This window comes from Nymphaea colorata, chromosome 8, assembly GCF_008831285.2.
Source record: "Nymphaea colorata isolate Beijing-Zhang1983 chromosome 8, ASM883128v2, whole genome shotgun sequence".
Classification (NCBI taxonomy): Eukaryota; Viridiplantae; Streptophyta; class Magnoliopsida; order Nymphaeales; family Nymphaeaceae; genus Nymphaea; species Nymphaea colorata.
In genome coordinates this window covers 16,945,412-16,970,209 of record NC_045145.1, presented here as the reverse complement: position 1 = coordinate 16,970,209, position 24,798 = coordinate 16,945,412, and the positions used below count along the sequence as shown (strand labels likewise).

The 24,798-nt window shown below is 39.0% G+C and overlaps 3 protein-coding genes across 5 annotated transcripts; 2 read left to right on the top strand and 1 right to left on the bottom strand.

Moving 5' to 3' along the window:
• The first annotated feature begins 3,224 nt into the window (after positions 1–3,224).
• Positions 3,225–11,397, top strand: LOC116258603 (zinc finger protein CONSTANS-LIKE 9-like). Of its 3 annotated transcripts, none has more exons than XM_031635825.2 (5): positions 3,225–3,346; positions 4,582–5,314; positions 7,603–7,830; positions 8,850–9,211; positions 10,170–11,397. In XM_031635825.2, exons 2-5 carry the CDS (start codon positions 4,730–4,732, stop codon positions 10,297–10,299), a joined length of 1,305 nt encoding a protein of 434 aa, XP_031491685.1. In that variant the 5' UTR covers positions 3,225–3,346; positions 4,582–4,729; the 3' UTR covers positions 10,300–11,397. The 3 variants fall into 3 exon arrangements, with proteins under 3 accessions (XP_031491685.1, XP_031491684.1, XP_031491686.1); XM_031635824.2 differs by having other exon boundaries at positions 3,342–3,479; XM_031635826.2 differs by lacking the exon at positions 3,225–3,346 and adding an exon at positions 3,515–4,417.
• On the bottom strand, positions 10,499–12,270 carry LOC126410295 (uncharacterized). The gene is made up of 2 exons (XM_050079069.1): positions 12,008–12,270; positions 10,499–10,655 (listed from the first exon to the last, which is right to left on the bottom strand). Exons 1-2 carry the CDS (start codon positions 12,217–12,219, stop codon positions 10,499–10,501), a joined length of 369 nt encoding a protein of 122 aa, XP_049935026.1. The 5' UTR covers positions 12,220–12,270.
• A 1,909-nt stretch (positions 12,271–14,179) lies between these two features.
• On the top strand, positions 14,180–23,875 carry LOC116258602 (kinesin-like protein KIN-14C). Its single transcript, XM_050079068.1, has 24 exons — positions 14,180–14,312; positions 14,870–15,247; positions 15,358–15,530; positions 15,713–15,853; positions 16,013–16,073; positions 16,171–16,350; positions 17,394–17,506; positions 17,621–17,695; positions 17,852–17,929; positions 18,002–18,103; positions 18,220–18,249; positions 18,626–18,967; positions 19,068–19,149; positions 19,239–19,334; positions 19,411–19,590; positions 20,162–20,268; positions 20,406–20,585; positions 20,873–21,036; positions 21,129–21,382; positions 21,529–21,692; positions 22,322–22,703; positions 22,821–22,899; positions 23,211–23,317; positions 23,408–23,875. The coding sequence occupies exons 2-24, from the start codon at positions 15,037–15,039 to the stop codon at positions 23,479–23,481; spliced, it is 3,375 nt and encodes a 1,124-aa protein (XP_049935025.1). The 5' UTR covers positions 14,180–14,312; positions 14,870–15,036; the 3' UTR covers positions 23,482–23,875.
• Positions 23,876–24,798: the final 923 nt, after the last annotated feature.

Below are 24,798 nucleotides of genomic sequence, written 5' to 3'. Positions count from 1 at the left end.
TATATATTGGTGCCTCTCCATCACTTTATTACATGTTTGAATGGTCTATGATTTTTTTTTTTTTTTTTGAAGAACCTAAAAATTAATTGAAATTTCATTAGTCTCCCACGGCTAGAATTAAAATTCCGGCGCCGGCCACTGGGACTAGGCAGTAGCTGTTGGCGAGCTATATGAAAAGTATATTCATACAAGATGCTAAGTCTTATAAAATTCGACGGGTCGGCACAAATAAAATCGGCACCACTGGACCCGCCACGAAAAGAACAAAGCACGTCCCTGTGATTTGCATTAAAGAATTGGGAAGAACAGGAAAAAAAGGAAGCGGTTGGGTTAGATATTTATCTGCACATTCGCTCGCTTTTCCGATGGAAATGTCGGGTTTGGATCCGGAATTCCAATGTGTCCGACCCATTTCGCACCGTCCGGTCAATTAAAGGGAATGGACATTTTCGTCTTAGAGAAAAGAAGAGCGGCCTCATAAGGTAATTTGGCCTTCGACAACTTTCAGATAGAGATTCGGTCGCCTTTATGCCCTGGTCTTACCCAAAAGTGCGCCTCATTAAAAACTCCACCCAATGGCGTCCTTCCACGTAGGCACGTTAGGGCGTGCCTATCCGCTTTTTCGTTTGTGCACTTTTCCCATTGGCGACGTCATCATCGCTTTAATGCGGTCGGCCTGATCTGCCACGTCGGACGCCCTCCCTCCCGGCGCTTTTCCGCCAGCAACTGCTGACTCGGCGCCACGTCAGCCCTAGCCCACTGTCTTTCCATCAACAATTACCAAAGTACCCATAAGCTCGTATCGGATCGCATAAAAAAAAGTGGCCTTTTTTTATATAAAAAAAAAAGTGGCCTTTCAATTCACAAAATTTACTTTATTTACATATAAAAACTTTATTAAAAATGGAAAAATGCTTGGGATGTTGCATTTTGCATATTGCGCACTGTTTTTGGACGCGAGTGATGGATTAGACATCCTCGTTTGAAGGTAATTTGCGGTTGGCTCGGTTGGGGGCAGTTTTGTAATTTAGAACATTGAGAACGATATTTCGCGAGCTAACCGATCAACGTCCTTCGAGAATAAGGGTATTATCGTAATTAGACGTGAATAGATACCGCATCTCGCTTGGGACAGCCTGGTGCCCCTGAAAAGGGCAAAGAGAGGCTTTCTTCACCGGTTTGTCCTTTTTCTTTTGAATCTTGTAAAGAATTGGCGCTACTGAAATCCGAATTGACGGAATAGCCCTTGGCCTCAACCCCTGGAATTACCGAGACGCCATCGCCTACCACGGCACGCTATCTGGTTTCTGTGGGCAGAAGGCGCTCTTATTATTCGTCGTCGGTTTCCAGAGGGGGCGAGATGGCGTTTTAGGAATAGAGTTGGGCAATTCTGTCCTTTGGTATGAACTTGCATTGCCGCAATTTCGTCGGCTTTTCTCATCGAAGCCGCCGGTCGACTGTACGACTCCACGGAGCCGGAATTTCCGAGAAAATCTAGCCGATATTTCCAGGGCGTCGCCCACGGACTTGCAACATTCAAGACTTTCTGCCCAACAATTCTCGTCGCGACAAAGTGGAGCTCGTCCTTTTCACGAGTAAATCAAGACTCCAACATTCTTTTTTCCCACCTTATATAAAAAAAGAGATGATGTCCAACCAATGTAATGTAATGTTGTATGAAATTCACTATTTAAGGAAACAAACGGCGCATTTATTTCAGTAGCATGCAATGCGGTGCAGGGGAAGGGACCTCAAATCCGTGGTGTAACCATATAGTGTAATGTGTTTTGATTGGGTGGAAAATGCAACCTCGACAAAACTTACTTAAGATATATGCCACTATGATGCAACACCTTCTCTACTATACTATTTGTAAAAAAAGGTATAGTTGCAATCTTTTCCTTTCATTTTTTAATTATACCATTGCTTTGGGCTACAAATGGTAGATGCACTCCGTTCTAGCTCAACTAAGTCTCACATCAGCCCTAATCCTTAGAGAGAGGTTATATGATCCAAAAGCCAACCTTACTACCGAAAACCTATGGAATGGGTCTTCAAGTTATTTTAAGCAGTACGCTGGTGTGGGCAGTTGCCCACATCAACAACAAAATTTTTTATTATTTTTACATAGATTTCTTACAATTATTTACTTATTTATATATATTGTACCTTTTTAAAAATTAAAATTTATAAAAATTTCTGCCTTCTTTACGGGTGTATTGAAAGCCTCAAGTCTAAGATTTGTTACTCAAGTCTAAGATTTGAATGTAACCTTCCTACAGTTTTTCCATTTACCGGAAATCTCAAGACCATGGAATTAAAATCCTTTATTTTATTGTTTTAGACAAAGTAGCTTATTTTCCTTAAATTTGTTTGAACACAAAATCTGAGGCAATCAACCGTCTCATTGTTCATCGACTTTTAGCAAATAAGAACAGAAAGTCTCAAGGAAATGTTCTAAAAAATAAATAAAAGTGGGAATACATAAATAAACAAAAGTTTTAGTGATATATATATCGATGTTTTATACTTGGGGCGTTTATTTTTGATATTTTCTTAAAACAATGCCACCCGATAAAAAAGAATAACGTTAGGTCGGGCGGTTTGTTGAACCTGTAAATCGGAGATGAGGAGTCATCTCTAGTCATGATGGCCGAGGATGTCAGGACCATGGATTTTAAGTCCGATTCAAAAGGGCATGGAATCCACCGTTCATTGTAGAGAGTAGGTGTAACGTAGCATGAATTTTAGTCGAGTGTCCGATCTCAAACTCAAAGCCATCAAAAACATTGTGTTTGCAAGATCAACATTCTGGCTTCCTCTTAATATCTTCCAAATGTATTTCGATATTTTTCAGTATGGACTGGAGAGTATCCCGATAACTATGTTCCATATATAGAGAAGGAGACTCTAATTCGGTCACAGTAGCAAAGCACTCGTCCGGACCCATTCTCCAAAATGGGACAGGGCGGGTCCGAGTGACCCGCACGACCCGGTCATGGAGTCCGAGCCGCACGGGTCGTCCGCCGCCCGCCACTTCCTCCGTCGGCGGAAGACCCGGTGGCGTTGTCCCAAACGGGGAGCGGGGGGAGGGACACGCCCGTCATTATCTACATCTCACGTGTCCTATTTCGTCACACCATTTTTAGTGCCCACGCTTCACGCGCCCCTCCCTTCCCTCCCTTTTCAGATGGCACTAAAATGGCGGGTCCCACGCTTCACTTCCCTCCTCTCTCCTCCCTCGCTTTCTTCGATTTAATCTCTTTCCATCAATTGAAGAACTTTTTATTTATTTATTTATTTATTATTTGTTTTGTTTGGAAGGCGAGAGACGAAAGGCGAAAAGGTACAGAGATTGACTCGCTTTTTCTTGTCCTCCATTTTTTTTTTCCTCTGCTGCGCTTTTCTTCTCTCTCTTTTTTTCTTGCTCGCTCGACGAGAATTCTCACGACTGGTCCTCTGCTTTTCTTCCCTTCTAGGTACGATCGCTAAGTAATCGGATATATTTGCTCCTGTTTTCTGTAATTTTGTCTTTGATTCCTCCTAGCTTGGATTTTGCTTGCTTGATTTGTCATTCTTTTGCATTTCCGTTTCCTTTGCGGAATTTTCCGGTTGTTTTTGCGTTTAATTTACTTGCTAGAGCTTTGGTTCCGGTTGGAGTCATTTGAGATCTGCTGAACTTGTTTGAATCTTTGTGCATCTCTCTCTCTCTCTCGTGTGTGTTTAACGTATAAGTGCGTTAATGAGAGGAAGCAGGATTCCTTTGCCCTCAGTCTGCGAATTTTGTACTAGTCCTTGCGTGAAATTACCAGCCGTGGTACGAAGAGTTGGTTTTTAACTTAAAGATATGCAGGGACCATTTGAATTCCGTAGATTTTTGGTTCTTGCTGTGGAAATGACAATTTCAGGTTATTGTAGCGGTTGAGACTAGAGGGGATACAAATATTGGTAGAATTGCGGTCTCCAAACTTTTGTAGCGCGGCGTTATGGCAGGCTGTGCTACCTGAATTTATGTTTTCGTTTAATTGATGAATTATTTTTCTAATTTGAGGTTTCAGGTTTTCGTTTCTGTTTTAGTCATTCATCGTGGTTTTTCATTTGAACTATAGTTGCATATTTTGTCCGCAAAATTGCGACCTGCTGGTGGCTTTCGTTATGTTAGCCCGTAAACTCATATGATTTTCTCTTGAAAAAAGAAAAAACCGTATGTCTTTCTTCACAAACATTCAACCATCAGAAACCACAGAGTTAGCGTCATTTTGTTCTGATTTTCCTTCGAGCCAATAGCAAAAATTGTTTCCCAGAAGGGGTTGTTCTTTTGTAACTGAATAACTTGGGAACTTAATGTTGAAGTCTTCAGATAAGTTGCTATCAGCTAGACGGTTCCATGTTCCAGATATTTTTTCTTCCTCAAAAGGTTAGTCTTGCAGCAAAGTGAAAGTTGAGCCTCTATTTTTATTGAAACTCAAAAAACAAAACTTTCAAGGCAGTCTATAACTTGTCTTTGTTGTGTTGATAAATTGTAGTTCCATCAGTATTGTGGTTTAAGACAATGGCTAACCAATCGCATTTGGTTTTCAGGTTATGAACATTTTCAGGGTTGTGGTGTCTGTTCCTGCATAATAAGAAGTTGCAGCTTGAATAAGTTTGACGGCATATCTGAGATCTGGTGTCTAAAACGATTTTCTTGTCTCATCTGTATTCTGATTCCTCAGAGTACTTGTGAGAAATGGGCATTATTTGTGACTTTTGCGGGGAGCAAAGGTCTGTGGTTTACTGCAAATCAGATGCTGCTTGCTTGTGTCTTTCATGTGATCGCAATGTTCATTCAGCAAATGCACTTGCTCAGCGTCATTCCAGAACACTCTTATGTGACGAATGTAATGCAGAACCAGCTAGAGTCAGGTGTATTCAAGAAAAAGTTTCTCTTTGTCAAACTTGTGACTGGAATAAGCACGGTGCTTCAGCCACAGCTACCGAACATGAGAAACAGGCAATAAACTCTTATGCTGGTTGTCCTTCTGCTGCAGAACTTTCTAGAATATGGTCCTTCGTATTGGAATTGCCTTCTTCTGGAGATTCAAAATGTGAACAAGAAACGGGATTGATGACTATTGATGAGAACAGTGTTAGTAACTGTTGGGGTCCTTCAAGCAGCAATTCTGTGGAGTTAGCTCTGCCTAGCAGACTAAGTGATCTGGAAGCTGCAGATAAGATCAACTTTTGGATGGGATCTTCTCCATTGCCTCCACTGAATTCTCTGCCATTTGATGCTGATCAACAAGTTGGAGTAGTGGACCCAACTATGTCCAAGGTGAGGTATCATCTTGATGCTTCTTTCCATTTGCAATCTGGAGATGGTTCTGTGATTATACTTGCCATATTAATCACTTGTTCATTGGTAGCATTTCACATTTTGGATTTCAGTTGAGCAAACCAATGAACAAAAAAAAATTATATTTGTTTTATCTGGCAAAATTGGAGTTCTGGCTGCAACTTTCTCCTCTATGAGTAACCATTGAATGCCGTTTTTTTTTTTTAAGTGCATCTTCCACCTTAGACTGACGTTCTCTTAAAATTTGAATGACTGGATCAAGGTTATGTGATATGGGTAGGGGTCCGATATGGGTACGGGTATGGTGATGCGGGTACGGGTATGACAATTTTAGAAAATTTGGGTACAGGGGTACTTTAGAGTATAATAATCCATAAAAATTCTCAAAATTAAAGAAAAAAGAAAGGAAAATATAGAATCTTAGTGGAAGGGAAATACAAAAGAAGAATTAAGGAAAAAATTAAGTTTGAAAATATAATTTTTAACGTTTTAAAATGCAGCCATACCCAGCAAATGTCACGTACCCATGTCACATAGGATCAAGGTTTAAGAACCTGAAGTTGGTTGTTTAAGGATTATGCTAATGAATGTCCAAGCCAACCTATGATTAGCCAAGTCAGATTGGCCAACTTTGATAAGAATCCAATCATTAATCATCATATTAGGTCGACCAGTTTGGGTGTTGATCCATCTTGACTTTGTTAACTCATTGTTTTGCAAGCCCAGAAGTATAAAGTTATTCAATGAATAAAGAGCTTCCTGAAGTATTTGTAGCAATGCTAGTTTAGTAGGTATGGATGGTTGTATTAGGCAAAGTTGTAGATGTGCTAAAATCACCATGACTTACATTTGCATAGACTTTGCCATCTAATCCTACAAAGCCTGAGAAAACCTGGATAATATTCCAAAAGAAGCGACTGATTTCTTTACGTCGATAGTGTATCATGCACAGAAAGGCATGCATTTTGATGGAATATCATCAGAGTACACAATCATAATCACCATAAGAACTCCTACTAAATCAAACAAACAAAGAGGTCTGCTATCTCTGGAATTAAGCTCCCAAGCCTCGCGGTAGTAGGAATGTAACAAACCATGCACTATATCTGTTATATAGATTAAACTGGAGCAAATAGTTGCACTTATGGCAATAATCTGGAGATGTATCGATCAGTTTGGTCAGGATTACCATCCCTTGCATGGACTTATGTCTAGAATCCTAGATTTCTGGTGCATCAGCAACTGAAATTGTCATGCCTAATCTCCTTTGATAGAATTGCCTAATGTCCTGTTTTAAGATAAATCTTCAGCCAAGTTAAATCTTTGTTCTCTTTTTATTGCTTGCGCTTTTCAGACACTCATGGCCATTTTTTATTTTCTTGCAGTTCATGTGTACTTTTAGTGTTTACTTTGGTTGCCCTCTTGGGCTTTTTGTACGAGCTGGTTCTTCTGATCTTTACAAAATGCACTGTCAGAAAAAACGCGTATTAAACCCAAAAAATAAGTTAGTTGTATAAAGCGGCAATTAGAAGCATCTTTTTAAGAAAACGCCAGAAAATAAAAACATGAAAAAAACACGTATTATTCACGTTTTTTTCGCATTTTTTTCTTATTTTTTATTTTTTATAATTGTCAAGATTTATTAAATATTTTAATTTTTGTAAAAATTTGCAAGTTTTTCTCGAGATATACAACTTTGCCATATTATGCCCGAGAAATTTCTTGCCATATAATACTCATACTCGATATATGTGACAATGCTTCAGACACTCCCAGACTTTTTATCTTCTTCCAGCTCTTGTATACTATTATTGTGCTAATCTTGGTTGATTATGGCTTTCTCCTATGAATTGGTCCCTCTAATCTCTTTTATGAAAAAAATATCTCATCGGTCTGGATGTTCTTTTGCAGCATATTAAATTTCTCTTCTTCCAAAACTCTCTCTTTCTCTCTCTCTATTTCTCTCTCTGTTCCAAAAGTTACTTATTGGGCTTCCTCATTTCATTGATTGATCTGATTCTTTTACATATTTTCAGATGTCATTTGGAGCAGTACTTATTCTTGCTTATGGAAGCTTTTTCCAGTAAAAAAATTATTAGCTCTAGCAATCAAATTGCTACTAAGAGAACTCACTTGCACTTACATATAGTTGCATGCCTATTGGTTATTAGCCTAAAATTTCAACTGACATATCTGTGACTGGTGTAGCTTGGTTGCAGTCTGTTATTTGCAAAGCACTTCAAAAATTTTGCTGATGCTGTATGCAGTTACCTTGTGATGGGATGAAAGATCTTGGAATTACTAATGATGCTGAACTATATGATGGTTTCAATATGGATGATATGGACCTAAGCTTTGAGAACTATGAGGAACTCTTTGGCGAATCTCGTAATGATTCTGAGCTTCCTTTTGAGGAGGGTGATGCTGATAGCTTGTTTTGGGGACAGAATGTCTCTGCTGCTGATTCACAAGGGCAAAATGAGATTGTTTTGGAGGTACTGTTTTCACGTCCTTCCAGTTCTCTTTGTTTTTATAACTATGATTTTAAGAACAGGGGTGCCTTTCTAATACTCTTTTGGAAAGGTTTCCAATATGTTTTACTGCATAACCATGTCATATGTGATCCCTGTTCATTAAAAGAAAAATTTATAAAGGTCCTATTGTTTTAGCGTGCAGGCTAATGTCAAGGAAGCTTTTTATTAGATCTCCGTAAGGAGAGTTGCTAATTTATTTGGGGAAGTTAGTTTTGTTAAATATTGATGCAAGTGCTCTGTTTCTCGAAACCTTGCAATTTTTCCTTAGGAATGAAATATGCTTTCAAGCCTCACTTTCTGGTAACTTCACTCACAATCGGGTGAATTATTCCTTCTATGTCCTATGGGTGCTGCAAATAGGCTGCCCCACCCAAGTCAGGCGTGCGTGCACATTGAGTGTGCTGTGGGCTGTTCGCATATATTTCTTTCCTACTTGTGCCTATAAGCTTCTTTTATACACACACACACACACAGAAGGAGGTTTCTACTTCTGGCGTTTACATTAAATTGTGCAATCGGAAGACTGCGTTACAGTAAAAGTATTTTGCTTACAAAATTTTTCTTCTATTTATTTTAGAAGACAGCTGCAACATTAGCACTAGATGAGTCGGTCTCTGACTCGTGCAAACATATGACATGCTTTCAAGAAACTAGGCCAGGTCGGGTAACTATCCACATTTGGTCCTGAAAAATAAAGGTCTGATTTGATCTGGAAGATTCAGCAGATCTTTCTTTTTCCTACAAAAGTATGGTGAGCAATGTCTCTCGACAAGTAAATTTCAATTTTAACCTGGTAAATAATTTTACCAACAAATAAATTTCAACTTTAACTGTGCTATGTTCCATTATTGTTGCTTGCCTGAATTACTGCCCAACTGCTATACAAGGATCAGTCAAAATAGATTAAGACTGCACGTACTTCTGCTAATTCTTAGGACTAGTCACCCACCATTTATCTGTTTTTCTTTCTGCATGGTTAGGCCTCTTCTTCAGTAGCAGAGCAAGCAATAATTGAAGAACCCCTCGCTGCTGGTCCATCAAAGAAAATGCAGACTGCATGCAGAAGCATGGTTTCTGCTGATTCTGTGACGTCAAATCCTGGCCTTGACACTGAGATGAATCTACGATTTGCACCAAGGCAAGCTTGCTCGAGCCTGTCCCTACCATTCTCAGGGTTAAGTGGTGAAAGCAGTCCCGGAGATTATCAAGATTGTGGGATATCATCCATGCTTCTCATGGGAGAACCTCCTCCTTGGTTTCCCTCTGCTCCAGAGGGCTCACATCCTCCAGCAAGCAGAGATAGTGCTGTTAGGCGTTATAAAGAAAAGAAAAAGACTCGCAAGTAAGTGTTTCCACTTAGTCTATACCTTCTAAGTTTGAATTAGTTCTTTACCTAGTAATCGTTATTCGATTGCATAAAATTGTAGATGCTTGAGCATATTAGGTTAAATAGGTCAATGTTTTGCATTTTGTAAATGGTTAACTGATCTCAGATTTTTTCAATAATCAAGCGTGACCAAAACATATTATTGTGCTCCAAATTAAATGACTCTGTTAATTCATGAACATGTTTTGCAATTGAAATGCAGAAAAATAAAAAGTAAAAAAATTGCTAAACAATTAATTCCTTATCAAGGTTACTCCTTTCCACTGAATGTAGACATGAAGCGTGTATGAATGTCCTTTTCCAGTTTCCATATGGTTTCTAGAATAACTTTCAGATGATGCACGTGGTTTCCCGAATTTTTGAAGATCTTTTTTTCCCTTTTTTTTTGGTTACTTTAAAATTTATTACAAACTCTTTCCGCATATGGTTTTTCGCATTTAATCTACATTCTTGTGCACATTGGGATAGGCACAGGGTAAGTATCTCTTTCTCTGCAGCTAAAGTTGAGGCTCTGCTTGCTCATGCCTGAATTAATCAACGGACCTGAGACTACCCCATTATGTTTCTTTTCCTCCAACTGATTAAGTAATTCTAAAAAGCTCCAGGCAGTCCTTGATCTTGCATGATATTCACACCTTGGTTTGAGTTGCCAAGAACAAAAACCATTTCATGCCAGATCCATTTGATTCAATACTTAATTAGTGGCAAAGTCTAATTGGAGTGGCAAGGTACTGCACGTCTTAGCCTTCTTGAGTACAAGTTTTTCATGTTGTTCCTTATGACAATTGACAAATTGAACTTTAGGTAAGGTTAACCCACTTAGTCTGTTTCAGGTTTGAATTTCTGTCATGCAGCCCACATTCACTTTCTATTTCATTCTTTTGTTATACTTATTTACCTAATCTCTGAGCAGGTTTGAGAAAAAGATAAGATATGCCTCTCGCAAAGCACGAGCAGATATCAGAAAGCGTGTGAAAGGGCGGTTTGTCAAGGCTGGTGAAGCTTATGACTATGACCCATTGTGTCAGACAAGAAGCTGCTGAAAAGAGCACAGCATTCTCAAACCAATTGTATAATGATGAAGCTGGAGAATTGGCTTACAATGCACCTGATGTTTATAGAAACACATGCAACTTCTGTATATTGCTAGCTTGGGATTCTTTGGTTCCAGAACTTTACCACGGAACCTGCCACGATATTAATCTACTACCTTAATAAAAAAATGGCTGCCTTAGGGACTCTTCAAGGTCTATGCATAAAAACTGATTCTGATGCTGATGCAGAAGCTGTACCTTTTACAGATAAAACTTTACTATGGTATCTGTTCCTTCCACTCTGTGAAGAATGAAGAGCAGCAGCATCCTCTAAAAGAAGACCGTGTGGTTCTGGTGCAGGCTGACTGTGGAAAAGAAAATATCAAAATGTCTGCAAGAGATCTGTTCAAGTGTTTAAGGGTGTCATGTTCTTAAGTTTCAAACATTTGAATTCCAGTGGCATTTTCCATGAATGAAGTGGAACCTCTATTTTCATAAGCTCAAAGGGGAAGAGGTGCAGACAAAAAGGAAAAAAAAAAAAAAAGGAACCACAGGGTAGTAGAGGATGCAGTTTTGGATTAGTTGATAGTGACAGTTGAATTTCTTATGGAAATGATCGAGAAAATGTGATGCTATTCACTCAATAGTGTAAATATTTTCATGCTCAAGGATTCCAAATTATTAAACACTGATTGTTAGAGAAGCTCACTTGTAACTATGGTTCTTGCAGATTCACCATACTCCTGTCTTTTTGGCTCTATGCAAGAACTGCTAGTATAAGACTACATCGAGGGTCCGTACGCATGTACATAGAATACATAATCCTTTTGCTTTGTAATGTAAAACGTTATTCTGTCACTGATGTTGTCTTTATATTGTACTCTTGGACTTCTGCAAAGGCACAACAAAAAGGATGAGGAACAGATTGGATGGAGCATTTGCTTTGGTTTTGAAAGGCACATGCAGTCAATCAACTGCCTGCATGGATTTTATGATTTTGATCGTTTAACCACAGGAGAATTAAATATCCCCTGTTTTCATTATCAAAACGTTGAATGTATGTGGAGTAAAAGGAAGAAGATGTTTGTTAAGTCTTGTTTCTGAAAAGATTTCCCTTTCCCATAGACAAGGATTAGGGTTACACTTCTTTGAATTAATATCTCCAACGCATGGTTAATGTACGGCATCCAGCAATATATTTGTACTGAATTAACTTATTTTTTCGCAAATCCATCTCATTCAGACTGGACTGCATCTACTCCGTTGGCTCGGATCCAAGATTGAGGTGCCTAGGTAAAGGAAAATCCCCGAGGTCCGCTTGAAAGCAGAACCAACCATTTTCCCGAAAATCTTTTACAGGTTAAATTTTTTATGGTGTTGCTTTCTTTGTTTAATGCCCATCTGACTATAAAAAAAAATAAAAAAGAATAAAAAAGTGGTGTTATGTGCGTTGTGCCCGCGTTCAGTGTGAAGTGCATAAGCCACCGTTGGGTTCGTAACCTACTCAAACCTTTCTGGATGAAATTTGAATAGCTAATTGGACGAAATTAGGGTTTTTAAATGGGTCAGATTAATGAAATTGCAAACCCTAATTTCTGGATATCGCATGAAAGAGAATCACTTAGCAAGAGAAGGCGGGTTTTCGTATTGCAGTTTTGCAGTTTAATCAGATAAATCCAAGTACGTAAAATCCATCTTTTCTTTAAAAGTTACTGACCAGATTATGTGAAGCCCCATTAAGTAGAGATTCCTCCTTTGTGCTCTTTCTTTGCAGGCATCTTCGGCACTTCCTGCAATTCCAGATCCGTGGAATCCCCCCTCTCTGCAACTCCCCACCATGTTGTCGCCCCCCCAGACCGTGCTGGTTCCACCGGTGGTCGAGCAGCTCCACTTCGCCGGCGAACACCAATAGAGGACACGAATACTCATTTTATGAGTTACGTTAGATAACAAGGACGATGGTCAGTGGGCGCATCTGAACCGAAGAAACCAGCTGACATATGGGACTAGCGAGTTATTTGATTAGGCATTTACGAGCGTTTCTCGCTGCCGCTTTTTCAAAATCTCTTTTTTCTATAGTTTAAAAAAACTAGAAAATCTTACAGTGATCAAACTATATATTTTTCAACATCTTTACACGAGCTAAATTAACATTTTTTGAAAACTATAAAAATTTATTTTTTCATTAAACCTGAAAGGCACCATGACATTTTTGTTGTTTCCCCTGCTTTAACTGAAGAATCATTCGCTGCAGTCATTGTAGCTAAAATGCTCACTATCCGGTTTATTTCTCTTGTATAATGTACTTTTACGTAGAACAGTCCTCCAACCTCTAAGCAGTTCCGAAGTTGGTGGTACATTGTGGTTATCAATCAGTTTTGACTGCATGCTGATATATATATATATATATATATATATATATATATATATATATATATATATATATATATATATATATATATATATATATATTCCCTTACCCTCTCTGTTAAGTGTGAACTTTGCTAACGGTCAACAACAAACCTATGGCATTGTAGTGCCATCTTCTTCAAACAAAGAATGAAAGTTTCTGCAAGAAAAATTCAAGAAATTCAAACACCAGGGCAATGTAGAAGGTGGAACTGTCCACCAAAGCATGGTATTAAATGCATGGCATTAGAATGGCAGACATTCAAAGACTACCTAGAAGTTATATTTCTTCTATCCCATGTCTCCTTAAATCCTTTTTAAGTTCACCAACCAGTGGCTGCACGCATGTAAGCACGCATACAAATGCCCTCCATGTTAAAAACTATAAAAGAATATAAGAAAATTTAAAAGTTTTTTAATGTTGCTTTAAAAAATTAGTCAAAATCTAAAATAGCTATTAAAATATTAAAGAAAATATTGGAAATATTTAAAATATATTAAAATTAAAAAAAAAACGCAAATAGAAAAAAGCAGTGTTTTCATCGATTTTTTTTTAAATATCTCGATTTTTCCCTTTTTCGGTTTTATTTCTTTTTTTTATCGTTTTTTCCAAAAGAAACGATGATAATGGTGTCTATAACTTAAGGCATCCTCCCTCGCGGCCGTTGCCCATCCAAGCACCTAACAGCAACAGGCAAGCGCCCCGTGATGCAACTCGCCAGTAATGCCAACGGTGATGCTGCAGATGTCATCGTGGCGGTCCTACAAGACGATGTCTTGCCATTTCTGATCGAGGGATCGGTTGATACATTCATTTAATCGTGCCGGACTACGTGCAGCACCTAAACATTACGTGAGCGCAGAGTTTTTTGGAGCAGAAAGAGTGCAGCAGCCATGGGGACAGAAAGAAGGAAATGAAATTGGTATCGACAAGATGGTGCGGTTGGATTCGGCTGGGCATTTAAAAGTGGTTTCAAACAAATGGTGTTTATGAACTTCAGAAATCATTTTCCAGAAGACCTTAATCAAGTATCAAAGGAATTTAGAATTGCAGAGGGGAGGGAGGAATTCCAGGCAACAGATTTAAGGAAGTGCTAAATGCTCCCACATAGAGAGAGAGAGAGAGAGAGAGAGAGAGAGAGAGAGAGAGAGAGAGAGAAATAGAAAACCGTGGTGCAGTTTTAAAGAAGTGGTAGACATTGTCCAGAGAGACAGGGAGAGGTGCTTTGTCTCCTGAAAAGCGGTTGAACGGCAACCGAGAATGGAAAGGGAGAATTTTAAGGAGCAAAAAAAAAAAATAAAAAACAAAAATTGATGGCAAACCATAATAGGCTGGTCTAAATTAAGCTCCACTGTTGATCGGTTAATTGCTTGTGATTTCAAATGGAACACTGAATTTTCATGCATTTTCTCTAAGTTTTTCTATCAATAGCCCGATAAAAGTGCTTCTTTTATAGAGGCGTTCCGCGTAAAACCCGAGGTCCTCCTTGCCCAGTAAAGAGTATACACGGCTTTGGCCTTCGGCAAGGGAGCAAGCCTGTGGGTGACCAGCTCGTGACGTCCCATCGATTTGGTGACGTTCACGAGTTGCCCAACCAATGAGTTGAGCTCCTGTAAGACCTCTCTCTTTCTCTTCGATCGCTGTCAAAGAATTTCTCTTTTGAGGAAGCAAAATGAAGATTTAATGCATGTCTGAATTGCTTTTCACAAACTTTCGACGCTTGTTGTCGGTTAAATCTCTTTCTATTTCAAATTTTTATTTCTGATTCTGTAAGTTTGCTAGATTCTGTCAGAAATGCATTCTATTTTTAGTTGAAAGAAAAAAATTCTGCAGTTCCTTATCAAACGATGTTCTGAATTCAGGTTCATTCTACTTAATCAAAATTTTAATTTCATATAAAGGTTGATATTCTTTCAGGTGAAAGTCATCTTTACAAGCTAATCTACTTTTTTTTGTTTCTGTCCCCACATTGCGTAGTCTGCTTCTTCAGTTGAAAACGCAGAAAATGTTGATCTTCGCCTTTCATTGTTTTGGTTGCTAGATTTAGTGATCCATATGGTTCAACCATTGCCATTGTACTGACACTAATGAGAATTTTAGAGGCATGTACATGTCAGAGATCTTCTCGTGACTCTAGCCTGGCATGTTTTAACCTGTACTTTCTTGCAGAATGCCGCTGTACTGCATAATGACCGAATGATTGTGTTGGACCAACTGAACGAAGACACCTTCTTCTGTTTGGCAGCAGTCAGTCCGTATATAGGCAATCCCTGCATCAGCCGCATTGTTTTGAAAACGAATACCTTTGAGGAGGAGGCCTACCACTCTTGAATTCTATGAATCCGCAAGTAATGAAGGCTGCGATTCTTGGCCTTAATACTTCAGTGGAAGATGGAGAATTTGGTATCTCAAGAGCTGGTAATCCTAGATCTTGTAGCCCCAGAGTGGTCAGTCCAAAGGTTGTCAGTCCTAGAATTGGTAGCCCAAGATTGGTAGCTAACGCAAGCTTCCTTGAACCAGCTGCTTCAAGAAGATACGCCAATGCAGGTGACGATATACACAAACATTTGTGTGCAGAATGTATGATTATATATATTTCTTAACCATATTTACAGCACCTGTTTCTAGTTTGATAAAGAAATGCCCATAATGCACAGTGATGGGAACCAATGCTAGGCAGAGGGCAGAGGTAGTGGAATGGTTGAATGGAATGTTTCACTCGCTGAGAATTCCAGCAGATGCTTCTGAAGAAGATTTGAGAAGGCGCTTGGTCGATGGGACAGTCTTGTGTGGCCTTATGAAGAAGCTCAACCCTGGCACTGCATCGGAGGTAGAATTTATGCTTGTGTTTTGCCATTGTAGTTTACTTACAATTTCTTGCTTCCTAAATGATTGTTACCGAGTTTCACTAGTCTGTCTATCATTTTTTGCTAATTGCCCTTTAAATGTTTTCTTTCTGGTTAGTCACAGATGAAAAGCTCTCACAGTTTGGTTTCATATTCGGTTGTGCAGGTGGATGCAAATGAGGAGCCGGAGTTCCCAAGGTCTGCTGCTGCTGTCTCTGCTAAGCAGCGTTCTGAAAATGTTAAGAAGTTCCTTTTGGCGTTGGACGAACTTGGACTACCAACGTTTGAACCAGCAGATTTAGAGCAGGCACTATGAACATTAGCTCCTTGTCTTCATGATTTCAGTTTGCATCCTTTTAGTTCATGATTTGAGCATGTCGTACACTCTAAATTCATGGCGTCGGCATGTGGCTTCCTTTTCATCTTCGCTTTCTGTTTGCTCACTGCCAAAACTGCCTTCATGCAGGGGCCGATACCAGCAGTCATAGAGTGCCTTCTGAGCCTTAAGGATCACTATGCCTCTGATGGTAACGCAAAAACCCTTCCACTGCTAGTCATATCATCTTTAAGCGTACACCACATTTTTTTCAACTCATATGTGGTCACCTTGGTGAGGTTTTTCAGCAAAAGGCCGTGGCCAGCAGCAGAGGAAGGCAGGTTCAGAGCTAGAAGGTTCATTGGTAGAAAACTCTGCTCTTAAGGACCAATCTAATGGGCAGACTTTGATACCGAACGGAGAGGAAAAGCAAAAGAATTATGCCGATTCAAAATTTCAGAATATCTTGAAAGGACCTGCCATTTCAGGTATGCCATTGATCGTCAGGGTATTATTTTGTCCACTGCAGTTGAAAGTGGGGTTGTCAATGGTTCCGATGTCGTTTGATGTCTGGTTTAAATCTGAACCAGATTTGAGTACAAATTCAGTGCGGACATCATCATGTTCAGCTCTTCCATTTTGTAACCCCAGAGTATGGCAAAACAAACTTAGGAAAAAAATAACTTTGCTGTATCATGTTGATTCTCGTGACTTCTTTTTAAATTTCTTCATGCAACAATATAAAGGACCATAACTCTTATCTTTCTTGAAATTCCTATGCTCTCGATGCTTTTCCTGGAACTATGTCAACTCATGCAAAAATAACGGGAAAATTGTGAAAGACCAAGAACTCAAACTTCGGCAATCTTAAGCCACCATTAGAGTTTTAATTTCAACCAAATAGTAGTTTTTAACTATCGCTTCGGAAAATTTGAACTTTTTGGAGCCATTGAGCCTGTCGGGCTTGAAGTGCATACTTACTATCTGGTTGTGCTGTTGATCCTGGTATAAATAAACTTCAGGTAGCTCAAAAAAAACTATTTTTAGTAGTTTGGTTTTATAGCAACAGATATGTACTTAATGAATCCTGTCGTGGCTTTTACTAAGTGTTTCGAGCTACCATATATGTAACACCAGAAGTTTAGTCATGTATCAAAGATTATGAGGGATCTTCAAGGGCTTATAAAGGGAGGCCATTAATGAGATGATTGTCCTGGTTCCTACCCTTTTCAGAGTTGAAATTGAAACTGCTAGGGGGCGGGTTGAGATCCGTCGAACCAAGAGCTCAAGCCCAAGAGTGGGCTTACAATATATGGGTACTTAAAAGTGAATTGTTAACTTCTATATCATTTGTTTAAAAGTGGATTATTCGCTTCTATAACATTTGTTCTTGGCAAATTGATTTTTCTAGAAGATGGTACACCATCAATCTTTACTCCGCAACAGATTCCTGCTTGGATTATGATGCTCATAATATTTTCTTCCTTTCATGCCTTTCCCCTTTTCTGCTTAATAATGGCTTAAGACGCAGAAACAGTTCCTTCTTGGCCACATGCTGCACAAAAGTCGGACGTTTTTCAACCTAATGAAGGCAGCCCTTCTGAAGTTAAAGTTCCTGGGATGATGAACCTGAACGGTTTAGACGTAAGTGGTAGCATTCATTTGTTTGAAATAAACATGAATTTCAGCTGAAAATCCTATTTCTTTAAATGATCCTTTTATTCCCTAGTTAATCTTTATTCCTCATACTTTTCACAGAATGCTCCAACTCAGTCCCTTTTAGGCGTTGTGAATGCAATTCTGGGGGAAAAGCAGAATGGGGAGGTTCCACCGGTAAGCTTTTGAATGCAAAATTATGTGCTTGTGAGCACATGAATGAGTCTCATTTCGTACTATCTTCAAATGAAAGACTCTTATGTTAACTTGTACATAAAATCGTAAAAGTTTGTCTTTGACAGAGTTAACAGCCAGATGCTTTCTTGTTTTCAGCGAATAGAAATGTTGTTGAGGAAAGTAATGCAAGAAATTGAGCGGCGGATGTCAACTCAAGGGGAACATATAAAAAAAGTAAAACTCCAACTTCAATTTACTCAGAGTCCGTGTTAGTGAGGTTGATGTCTTATTCTTCCACTTCTGCAGCTAAAACTTGCCCTTAGAGAGGTTCTTGCACGTGAAGAAAGGTTGGTTTCCAGAGCTGGGGTGCTTGAGACTCTTGCTACTGGAACAAGTGAGGAAATTAAGGTGCATGCTCAGTAATTTGCAAGATATTCGTTATTGTGATTAATTTCATGTTTTCCAATCATAATTTCTTTGTTGTATTCCCGTGGCTTAAGAATTGCCATGTGCTCCATTTTCAGATTGTAACTGACCAGCTTCAGAAGATAAAGGTACATGATTCTGTTTAATTACCTGTGTCAAAGAGGATGCTTTACATATTTCATTTTGATGCCCACTGCATTGCTGGATTTTGGCCTAACCACCCACCTAACATGGTGTTCACGAATTTTCATTTGAATGTTGCTTTCTCATGCATAAGTCAATAACCCTGCAGCAACTAGGAAGTAGGAAAGCGGTGCAAAGATGACAGCAGAATCACCAATATCATCTCCTTTCCACCTTGGGGGATAACATTCTTGGTTGAGTTCACAGTGGTAGCCTGATAGGATAAAGCACATTTTTTAATGATTCACCAGATACAGAAATCATCTAGAAGATGGAAAACTTTCTTCACTTCAACTAACAGAAGATACTTGGTATTTTCAGACGGAAAAGGACAGTATGGAGGAGAAAAGGAAACTTGAGGAGCAGGACGTGGTTAGACTGATGAAGGAGAAGGAAGAGATTGAAAATGCAATTTCACATTTGAACCAAGAACTTGAAACCACCAGAAAAGCATATGAACAGCGTTGCTTGAACTTAGAAACACAAGGCAAAGAGGCTGTACATGAACTGGAGGAGAAGGTGAAACAACTTGGGTGCTCCCTTGAGGAGTCCAAAAGGAAGTCAGAAGAGCTTGAGGCACTTTCAGAATTAAAATCTCAGAACTGGAAATCAAAAGAACTTGGGTACAAACAGTTCGTTGATAACCAGCTCCAGGCTCTTGGGGTAACTTTTGCACCCCTTCCATAACCAGCTCCTTCAATTGTTAGTACTGTCATGCAGGAAGAAATATATTTATCGAAACCATACATATGATTTAATGCAGGACTTAAAGTTGTCTTCTCAAGCTGCAAAGAATGAAATTCTTGATGCAAGGAGAGGGTGGTTGGAAGAAATCAATAAGATAGGTATATTATTGCCTAGATGATCTATTTTCTATATGGTGATGCTGCTCAATTCTGAAAGGTCAGTTCGATGGCCTTTTAATTTTTTGCAGGTGTAAATCTCAAAGGTTTGGCAGAGGCAGCTAAGAATTATCAGTTGGTTCTTGACGAAAACAGGAAACTCTACAATGAAGTTCAAGATCTAAAAGGTGCATGTTATCTTCATATAACAATGATTTTTTGTTACTTGATGTTTCTAATGCCTGGGTTTAATATGGAGGACAGGAAATATTAGAGTATACTGTAGAGTAAGGCCATTCCTTCCTGGCGAGGCTCGAAAGCAGAGCATAGTAGAATATGTTGGAGAAGATGGTGAATTACTTGTTTCAAATCCTGCCAAACCAGGAAAAGATGGTCAGCGCATGTTCAAGTTCAACAAGGTCTATGGCCAAACAGCTACTCAAGGTCAAATAGCCCGCGAACTCTAATGCCTTTGCAGTCAAATATTATAAACGTCTGGGTAGCTAGAAAGTGATCAAAATTTCTCTTAACACAATCTGATATCAATCCATTAAGATGTCTTCTAGAAGTTAGTAATCTTGAAAAAGAAATTCTTTCCAAATTTCCTATCTTTTCTTCAGAGTAGTTGAAGTCAGAATATTTTTGCAAAACATTAGGCATCATATTTCTTTGCTGAGATATTTTTTTTGTGGACTTTGTATGCTTATTGAATGCAATCTTCTCGACCTGTAAAAACCCCAACCAGCTTGTTCAACGTGAATCCTCTTAATTTTGGCTGCTCTGGTTAGTAGACCATGATAACCAACAAAAGCTTGCAATCAAAGATATGGCTATCTATGTGCTGCTTTTCTTCGTTGGAGAATGACTAGCATTCGATCAATAAAGCCAGAACCATACCTATTCTCTAGTCGAAGGCTGGTCAAAGAGGAAACCGAAGCTGCAAAGGCTTAACTTTTGTTTCTTATGATTCATAATTTACTCGTTAAATTCATTAGCTCCATTAACTGCTTGGCAGTGGATGTATTTAAGGACACTCAGCCACTAATCCGCTCCATTCTTGATGGATTCAACGTCTGCATCTTCGCTTACGGTCAAACTGGTTCAGGGAAAACGTATACCATGGTATGCATTACATTATACATCAGATTTTAGGTTTAACTCTTTTCCATGGCACTATAATGTACATTTAATACTGTGAAAATATTAAAAATCGTTAACAGAATTTTAATTGTTTAATTTATGTCGTATCATTTTACCAGACAGGACCAGATCCACCAACAGAAGAAACATGGGGAGTCAACTACCGAGCACTAAATGACCTGTTCCTCATTTCTCAAAAAAGGAAAACTACTTATGCATATGAAGTTGGAGTTCAGATGGTTGAAATATACAACGAACAAATACGTGATCTGCTTTCAAATGATGGTTCTCAGAAGAAATATCCTTTTATAAATCCCATTGATTGATACCCTTTTGTCTCTTTCTCATGCCAATTTCTGCCAGGAGAAGTGGCTCCTAAATTTCTTTCTACTTCTGTATTCTTTTTCAGTCAACCTCATTGAAAAGTAGCCTCGGTAGTTCTTTAGACCTCTTTATGTTTTATGTTCTTAATGCCCTGAGCAGACACTGTTGCCTGATCCTTTCGATTCTTCCATACAAGTTGAACAGTTTGGTGAATACTTTTCATTTGTAATTCTTGTGGCCTGTTTTCTTTAACTTGCATACACTTGGGATTGCGAGCATATCACAAAATAATGGATTGAGTGTCCCAGATGCAACTATGCGCCCAGTGGAATCAACTGCTGATGTAATTGCTTTGATGGATATGGGCCAGATGAACAGGGCTGTAAGTTCGACAGCTATGAATGAGAGAAGCAGCCGCTCACACAGGTCTCTGTTCATAACCAGTGTCTCAGGCGTACTGTTTATACTTTTACAGGCATAACATATACTATTTTTAAAAATTCTGCATCCCTCTGCAGTGTCCTCACAGTTCATGTTCGAGGTACTAACTTAGAGACTGGTGCTACCATACGTGGATCACTTCATCTGGTAGATCTTGCTGGAAGTGAAAGGGTGGAACGTTCCGAGGCTGTAGGTGACAGGCTCAAGGAAGCACAGCATATCAACAAATCCCTGTCTGCTCTAGGGGATGTTATATATGCTCTGGCTTCAAAGAGCCCTCATATACCATATAGAAACAGCAAGCTTACTCAAATCCTGCAGACTTCATTAGGTATATTTTTTGCATGAATGTTTTAGTTGATCTTATCACCTTTGACAACAAAAAACTCTTGGTCAACGTTTGCTTTTAATTAATGCTAGATCAGTTTACTGATTTTAATGTCAGATTCTTTTCTATGTTCTTCCTCTCTTTTGTAGGTGGTCAAGCCAAGACCCTCATGTTTGTACAACTTAATCCTGATCCTGTGTCATATTCCGAGTCCATGAGTACATTGAAATTTGCAGAAAGGGTATCTGGGGTTGAATTAGGAGCTGCAAAGAGCAACAAAGAGAGTAAAGAAGTTCGAGATTTAATGGAACAGGTTTCTTTCTCTTACTTTTCTTCTGCTCTGGAGATTGTTTCTCTTTCCCATTTCGTTGCCTCTACAACGCAACAGCGTAGGACCAAAAAATTTTAATTAAGGTCGTTAGTCTTTGCTTGTAGGATTTCTATTTTTTCTATTTGTAGTAACAATTTCTTGATCTCCGTCTTGCACATGTGCGCCGAGCAGATATTGACAATTATTTTTAACTATAATACAGATTAAATGCTAAGGGCGTGTTCGGGTTATATCATTGAACACCATTTTGGAGGCAAAACGTCGTTTTGCCACCAAAGATGGATTTTAAATGGCTTGTTTAGGTGATGGTTAAAACTTGAAACTAGTTTATGAAAAACTCAGTTTTAACACGGTGTCTTCAAAAAGGCATGAATAACCGGCCCATCCCCTCAGTTTTTTCACAGGAAACGTCGCTTTTATCTGGTCATCTGAACACACATATTAGGTTTAAAAATTCTGGTTAAAAAGAAAAAACAGGTCGTCGCAAAAAGTGGTTTTCGCAAGACATCAATTTTTTCAATGGTGTCCTCCAAACACAACCTAAATTCTTACCATTGTACTACAGAGTTTGTGAATTGTAATCTGCCCATCGTAAATTTCATTTGTTGCAGGTGGCACAACTGAAAGAGCTTGTTTCAAGGAAAGACGCAGAAATTGAACGGTTACAACTGCTCAAAGATCAAAGGCCACGGCCTCCTGAGATCAATACAGAGAAGAGGAGCACAATTTCTCCAAAGGTCACTTCACCTTTGTCTCCTAATAGGTCATCTCTTGGAGTCTCTGCTAATCAAAGTCGAAGATCTTCCACAGGAAAAGTAAGCAGAGTTCCATCGAGCTCCGCTCTGGCAGACGCAACTAAAGGGCACAGAAAAGCAGTTTCTGATTTGGACAATTATTCGGAGTACAGCAATGGGGACTTGGAGGGCAGTTCTCTGCAACACTATGATGATATTAAGCATCAGAAGGGTCATAGCAGAGAAGCAAAACAAGGCGGTATGGATCCAAGCCAAAATACTCAAACAGCTGATGTTGAACTTTTGGGATTTGGGGATGGAGATTCAGAAGAAAGGTTGAGTGACATATCTGATGGTGGTCTCTCTATGGGTACAGAGACTGATGGCTCGTCTAGCATAGTGGAGCTGACACTTTTCCCAGAAGCTGCTAAAAGTCCAAATACCACAGAGAAGAAGTAAGAAAATCAGACAAAAACTACTTTAAGAAGAAAGAATACCACAGAAAATAATTTTTTGCAACGAACTTATTTGCCTAAGAACTATTTTATGAAAGGAAATTGTTCCAAAGGGCAACCAACAAACCTGCGTCTGACAATTCCCATTGGTAGTCATTTCAGCCTGTTTCAACTTATTTAACAACTTGTTGAGTACAAAATCTGATTACCATTAGGATTCACAGAACAGTTTGTGCACTTAAAGGATCTTCATGAAGTTTTCTGGATAATTCTGTTCTTAAAGTTTTGAGAGTTTCTATTGTGAATTGCAGGCCAAGAGTCCCAGTGCGTGCAACTCCCCGTCCATCAACAAAAACAGTGCAGCCAGTATCTGCTCGGCCACAGTCTGGCACCAAGGATTCTTCAAAGCCAACAACGAGTACGTTGTTCTTCTTGCCAAGATGCTAACCCTTTCTTCATTTCATTTCCTTGATCTGTTTCTTTTTCTTTTTTTCTTTTTTTTTTCCAGCTTTGAGGAAAACAACTGTTAGCCAGTCATCTGCATCAACCGTGAAGTCCAGTAAAAGATGGCAAGGAAGGTAGATTCATCAGTGGCTTGGGGAGAAAAAACCTTGTCTGCAATTCTAGTCAGAGTCGATTAACACAACTCAACCACGTGTTTGGCAATCGCCGAAAATGTTGGTCTATCACTTGATAGTCCTATATGCTGTTCCATATTTTGAGGCCAATACAGCCCATTTTGGAGCCCTGTAATTTAAGTGTACCATGCATGCATTTGTAAAAAAGCACATGTAAATTCTTGCGGTGCATTTGCTGTCTGTTCGACTTCTTCTCCGTCTTCCCCATGAGGGGCTGTTGGCCGCCCTGCTTCTATGAGGCTTCTTGTTCTTGCCTCGGTTGCACTTCCCCATTTTGTACTTACACGAGTGATGTCTCCTTTTCACTGATCTCTATATTTTCTTGTATCTTATCTTCATCTTCTTCTGCAGTCCTACATTTTTGCTAACTTATCAGCTGCTACGGAATAGCAATACAAAATATTGCCCATTCAGATGCTCAGGTGCGTCTGCAATTTGCCTATCTTCGTTCACAATTGTGAACTTCAGAACTGATTTACTTAGCGTGCTGTGTCTGTAGACTGCATTTCAACAGGTACTTTAACCGTTCACTTGTTTTGGGCACCAAAGCAGTCTAAGTAATATATTCTAAATTTGGACGTCTAAACCAATGAAGATTTACGTGAACAATTATATGGAATCAATTAATATTTTGTTTAATTTTATTTATTTTCGGTTTCTCTCCCTTACGTGAGAGGCAGGTACGACCCATATCTTTGGATATGGTTTGAATTGCAGTACATTACAATTACGCCTTTAAAATCCGAATCCTTGCAATGCCTCTGGGTTCAGGGCTGGATTGGTGTTTGGGGCTACAATTATGCCTTTAAAATTTAACAAAGGCCTGAAATAAGAATTGTACTATAGTTTGTTTAAGAAGTTAATCTGTTAAAAACATAGTGTCACACAAATTTAGGAAATAATACTTTTCGGTAAAAACAGGTAAAGCACGGCATGACGGCAATAATTTTTTTTTTTTTTTAGAAAATGGGTATCTGCAAGGAGAGAACAGCAAACATAAACTGAGATTGAACATTGAAGATGACGCTAGAGGTCTCCTTCTCACCAACATTGCGGGAAAGGAAATCCTAGAAATTCAAGCATTTTTTTTTTCTGCAGAGAAAATAAGAGAAGGAAACTGTGGACGTGAAGTTGTAACAACATGAACATGTTTAATGAATATAAAGGCCGTATATGCTTTATGAGAGGTTCCAGACTATCATTTCTTGAGAAAGTACAAAGGAGTCGGAAATCACGATATTTACAAAATATCGCCGCTATT

Coding starts and splice junctions, on each gene's coding strand:
- LOC116258603 (XM_031635825.2), top strand. CDS start 4,730: ATGGGCATTATTTGTGACTTTTGCGGGGAGCAAAGGTCTGTGGTTTAC. Junction 7,831..8,849: donor AAAATGAGATTGTTTTGGAG/GTACTGTTTTCA, acceptor CTGCATGGTTAG/GCCTCTTCTTCAGTAGCAGA. Junction 9,212..10,169: donor GAAAAGAAAAAGACTCGCAA/GTAAGTGTTTCC, acceptor ATCTCTGAGCAG/GTTTGAGAAAAAGATAAGAT.
- LOC126410295 (XM_050079069.1), bottom strand. CDS start 12,219: ATGAGTATTCGTGTCCTCTATTGGTGTTCGCCGGCGAAGTGGAGCTGC. Junction 10,656..12,007: donor ATGGGGCTTCACATAATCTG/GTCAGTAACTTT, acceptor TCTTTTCCACAG/TCAGCCTGCACCAGAACCAC.
- LOC116258602 (XM_050079068.1), top strand. CDS start 15,037: ATGAATCCGCAAGTAATGAAGGCTGCGATTCTTGGCCTTAATACTTCA. Junction 19,591..20,161: donor TGGCCAAACAGCTACTCAAG/GTCAAATAGCCC, acceptor ACTGCTTGGCAG/TGGATGTATTTAAGGACACT. Junction 21,693..22,321: donor TTCGAGATTTAATGGAACAG/GTTTCTTTCTCT, acceptor CATTTGTTGCAG/GTGGCACAACTGAAAGAGCT.